The 4,825-nt window shown below is 51.0% G+C and overlaps 1 protein-coding gene across 1 annotated transcript in view; it reads right to left on the bottom strand.

Moving 5' to 3' along the window:
• Positions 1–2,880: 2,880 nt before the first annotated feature.
• Mrps23 (mitochondrial ribosomal protein S23) overlaps positions 2,881–4,825 on the bottom strand; it is a 7,734-nt gene continuing 5,789 nt past the window's right edge. The window contains exons 3-5 of the mRNA XM_028772361.1: positions 4,420–4,497; positions 4,084–4,210; positions 2,881–3,721 (exon numbers count right to left, since the gene is read on the bottom strand). Coding sequence (XP_028628194.1) covers positions 3,608–3,721; positions 4,084–4,210; positions 4,420–4,497 — 319 coding nt within the window. The 3' untranslated portion in view covers positions 2,881–3,607. The remainder of the gene's footprint in view (positions 3,722–4,083; positions 4,211–4,419; positions 4,498–4,825) is intronic.

The raw sequence follows: 4,825 nt of genomic DNA, 5'->3' as shown, positions 1-4,825 counted from the left end.
CCAGGGCCAGGGCCAGGGCCAGGGCCAGGGCCAGGGCCAGGGCCAGGATTAGGGTCAGGGCTAGGGTTAGGATTACAGTTAGGATTAGGGTTAAAGTTAGGGTTAGAGTTCTCCTTCCCACCCTTAACTGAGAACACTTTCCTGGCCTCTGACACCACTTCCACCACCACCGTTACCTCAGTCATTCTCCCAGCTCTGCATCTTATTCCTTTACTGCCAACTTTATCCATTTCTTAAATACCTGGGCCCTATATATCCCTTGGGCACTGGGCTATAACCTCCACCTGAGCAGAGTTAAAGCCCTCTTTCTTCCCCACTGGGTCTCTCTTCATAGGACCAGTCTCCTGGACACCTGCATTTGTAGTTGGGACTACTTAGCTCCTCTTCCCTCCCTCCCAAGTCCTGGGCAAGCCTTCCGTTGGCTGGACGCTGCTTTCATACATCACTTCCCTGATCCCTTTTCCTGCCCAGCTGACTCCTCAGGGTGGCTGCCAAGGCTATCACAATCTGATCCCACCCTGTCTGTTCCAACATCTTTCCCATCACTCCTCAAAACGGTAGTCCATACCCATGACAAAACCAGGAAGCAGTGTGCCTAGCGTTTCAACTCACCTCACAAGTGGAAGTCCCGGCAAACTTTGCACTTATATTGTCAGCTGGTGGCTGTGATGGGCACAAGGTGACACCAGTACAAACAAGGGCATCCAGAAAGACCCAGCTCCTCAGGCTTGTCTTCTGCAAACTCCACTGGAGTCTGGACACCTGCCTTCAGCTTCGGTTCTGCCAGCCCTCAGGAGAGCTTGCTCCTGAAAAGCTGTTCAATGCTTCAGTGGCTACAAAGTGACAATGGCTGTCCTTGTTTGTTCTTAATAGGAAAGGAATGCTTGAAGCTGAAGGCTGCAGAAGTTTGGTGCTGGGCACAGGCGGTAGACTCCATACAGGAACCACAGTGAGGCACCTGAGTGCAGTCCTTATGGGGTTCATCAGGAAGTTGACACTCAATCTGAACCATAAAGATACCAAGCTGAGCCACCATTTGAAATTTGTCAAGGCTGAGGAGGGGTCCCATGTAGTGAGAATGTTGGTTTCTTTAAAAACAGAAATGTTATGGGAGTGTGTTATTTTAATGCCAGGTGTGGGATATGGGCTGCTTCAGGGGCGTGATTTTGCCAGCTGCAAATAGTTTACATTTGGATTCTGGGGACTCTTGAGAATGTATAAATGCAAGAGCCCCAGAGGGGTGCAGTGGCTGCTGCTCCCCCTGCTATGCTGGTTGGAGATATCCTGAAGATCAATATTGCCCCCAAGGAACTCAAGCCCCTAATCAGCAGGAAGTAGTCTAAAGAGACTGACAGTCCCCTTTCCCCTCTAGCCTTCTTTCTCTACCTTGTGTTGGGGGTTGGAAGGGATAAAGGTGGAGAAGGATGGTAGAAATAGGAATCCATAAAGTAGCCAAAACTCCAGCAGAGAACCTTCCATGTTCCCTCATGAAGTATTCCAAGGTTAATCCAAGGGGGACCCCACCCCCAGGAACCTCTACAGTGGTCCTTCTGTGTGAGTGGACACAGGTGCACATGTGGAGGTCAGCCTCAGGTGTCATTCCTCAGGTGCCACCCACCTTGGTTTTCTTGAGTCAGGTCTGTTATTTGACCAGAAGCTCAAAGGCTAAGCTGGCTGGCTAGCTGGACCCCAGGGAGCCACTGTCTCCTGGCATTGGGGCTGCATGTGTGGGCTGGCTTCTATTTTTCACTGGGATGATGACAGCAGATGTGGCTCTGCCCCTCACCTGGGTAGCACAGTAGAGTGGACCCTGCTTGTGGGGTTGCATGTGGGCCAGCCACAAGGGCATGAGTGTATGACGGCTAACTCTGGTGGCAGGGGAGCTGGAGTGTGTCACAGTGGGTCCCATAGTATACACTTTTGTCCACACTTCTTTGCTTGCAATGAGTCATTAGTCTGGTTCCAAGCCTCTGGCTTCTGCGACTCTATCAAAACTAGATCCTCACCAGGACTCCTCTAGGACATCCTGTTGTTGCCTGTTTTGTGGAGACCCTACAGCTTTGGATCTTCAGGACTGACTCCTTCACGTGCTCCAGCAGTTCATAGATGGGGTAGATGTTGGGGTGGGACAACACAGAGCCCTGGATCTGGGCCTGGGTGGGAGCTGAGTTGGTCAGACTGCCATCGCTCCTGCACCCACACTACCTAGGGTGGTACTCCCAGGTGGAGCTCTCCAGCACTGCCCCGACCAGCTCACCCAATGCTGGCAGCCAGCAAAGGGTAGAGCCAATTCCCCAGCTCCCATGCCCTCAGGTCAGCTCACCCACACCCAGGCCACCAGAGCCAGCTCTACTGTGCTGCCCAGACAAGGTCCAGGGCCAGATCTCCCAAGTGCTGCAGCAGGCGAGAGACAGGACCAGCTCTCCCGCTCTGATGACCTTGGGGCCAGCTCTCCTGACTGCTCCATAGGTGGTAAGGAACAAGGGGCTGGGCCAGCTCTCCTGCCCTTGGGACTGTGTCACCAACAAGCCCAGCAACCAGGTCCATCTGTCCCCAAAGCCTAAGCTGATATTTGGGATCCAACAGGTGTCTGACGGTTTTGAATGGGTGAGATTTGCTTCTCCATCAGAACATGAGATTCCTCCGTAGTAAGGAAACAGAAAGCAGTAGTTATGCTGGAAGCAGTGGGGAACACAGCAGAGAAACACTTTAGGTAGAGGCCTTACCTTCACTCACACTCACATGCATGAGGTGGACAGGCTATAGACTGTCCTTCCATTCAAGATGGAAAAGGGCCTGCACTTAGAACTGCATGGAGAAGCCAGAAGCTTGAAGACTTTTGACTGCTGGATGAAACTACCCACAAATCCGAGAGCTGAATCACAAGAGCATCTCATTTATTTAGTATAACACAACCCAGTGAAGCAGTACCCGGGAGGCAGGATGTTTGTGGGGAGAACTATCTGAATCTGTTGCCCCCTACCCCTGCCATCTTGGAAATCCAGTGACTAAGAAAAACATCAGTCTTTAGTTAGGTGTGATCATTTATTCATTCACCAAACATTTTCTAGGCAGTCTATGAGCTGTGAGCTCATGCTAACCCGTGGCATTCAAGTATTGGATTTGGTCCTTGTCCACATCAAACAGGCCCTCGGCCTTCCTGCAGCAGGAGCTGGCTGAGCCTCTGCCATGCCTGTCAAGCTGCAGTCAATAGCTCTACAGCAGAAAGTACAAACATCATCCACAGACACTTGGCTGAGGGACCACACCATGTGGCCAAGTAGGACTCTGACAGATCCAGACGGGAAACACAGTGAGCTCAGATGTGGGCGGCCCACAGCCAGCGCAAGGCACCTTTAAAAGTTTCCTGGTGTTATTTACAGTTTCAAAGTAAATTTACTTTGTAAGCATTGGAGAACCCTTTATTTAATCATGTCTTGAAATAAAAGTTCACAGAACTGGGGCTTTTAAACCACAGTACTGAGATTTATAACGACCGAGGAACAGGAACTAAGAGAAGGCACACACACGACTGAGAGATGGAGGCCATCAGAGTCCAGACAGCTTCAGCCAGCGGTGGTGGGCATGCTCAGAGCACTGAAGGGACTCAGGGAGGGGAGGGGGCTGTCTCTGGCTCCTGCTTCACCTGCACACGCTGCTTCTGACCATCATCTGCCTGAGGCTCATTTCCTTCCGATGAAGCTTGGAGTCTCACATTGACCTGTTAGGGTTTGCAGAGACTGTGACTACCGCCATCTTGTTTGTCTCTCAGATGCTGCCAGTGACCAGGCACACAAACATCTATAGAACTACATCCTCAAGGGCCTAACAGCAGCCCACTTGTTCCAGTGGCCAAAGAATCCCAGTATATTCAATACAACAGTATTTGACCTGGAGTTTAAGTGTGTGTGAGTGTATATGTGTTTGGGATGTGAGTGTGTGTATGTGTGTGAGTGTGGGTGTGAGTGTGTGTGTGTGTGTGTGTGCACACACACTCGCTCACGTGCATGTGCTAGTGGGCACACATGCTACTGGGAGCTATACCCCAGCCCAACAATACAGCTTTGACAATTAGGTACTCACAGGCCTTGCTTCTTGAACTCGTCTTAAAATGACACCTTCTGCCAACAGAGCCTTCCCCGTTTCTACAAATAACTTCTCTTCATCTGTTTCTCCAAGGTTCTGTAGCTCTAGGTACTTCTCCACAAACCTGGAATTCCAAGCAGCTCATGCTAGGCCTGTGTTGGGGCTATAGAGACGCCTGCTACAAAGTACCCAGCAGGGCCCAGAGAGACCTGCCTAGAGGTGCACCCCTCCTCAAGAAGCACCCCTCCTGAAGGAGAACTCTACACAACTCCTCAAAACGACAGCTCAACCCTCGGGAGGAGCTGGATTTACTCAGGCCTGGGAAACGCTTACCGCTGACAGGTAGACTTGAAGTTTGGGTTGAAGAGATCAAAAGCTTTGTGGCCAGATCCATAGGTTGAAAAGAATTTCCTAGGAAATATAGAAATAGTATGAACCTCCAATTCTAGGCATGGAGAGTGGGGCACAGGGAATACAGAATAACTGCTAGGCCCCCGACAAGTTCCAGAGCCTCAGCCAAAGAACAATGCATGCGTCAATGGACAAAGGAACCTCAGGGAGAGCCAACACTCCCTCATCCTTCTGCCCCACCTGTCCCCGCCTCAGAGAACAACACTAACCAGATTCATGTGTCACCACATTCAGAAATACCTCACCAACAGATAACACTACAGATGTATCAGCGCGCGCGCGCGCGCGTGTGTGTGTGTGTGTGTGTGTGTGTGTGTGTGTGTGTGTG

This window comes from Grammomys surdaster, unplaced genomic scaffold, assembly GCF_004785775.1.
Source record: "Grammomys surdaster isolate TR1022 unplaced genomic scaffold, NIH_TR_1.0 213, whole genome shotgun sequence".
Taxonomy (NCBI): domain Eukaryota; kingdom Metazoa; phylum Chordata; class Mammalia; order Rodentia; family Muridae; genus Grammomys; species Grammomys surdaster.
Note: the sequence above shows the minus strand (reverse complement) of the source record. Positions and strands in the feature narration are given on the sequence as shown.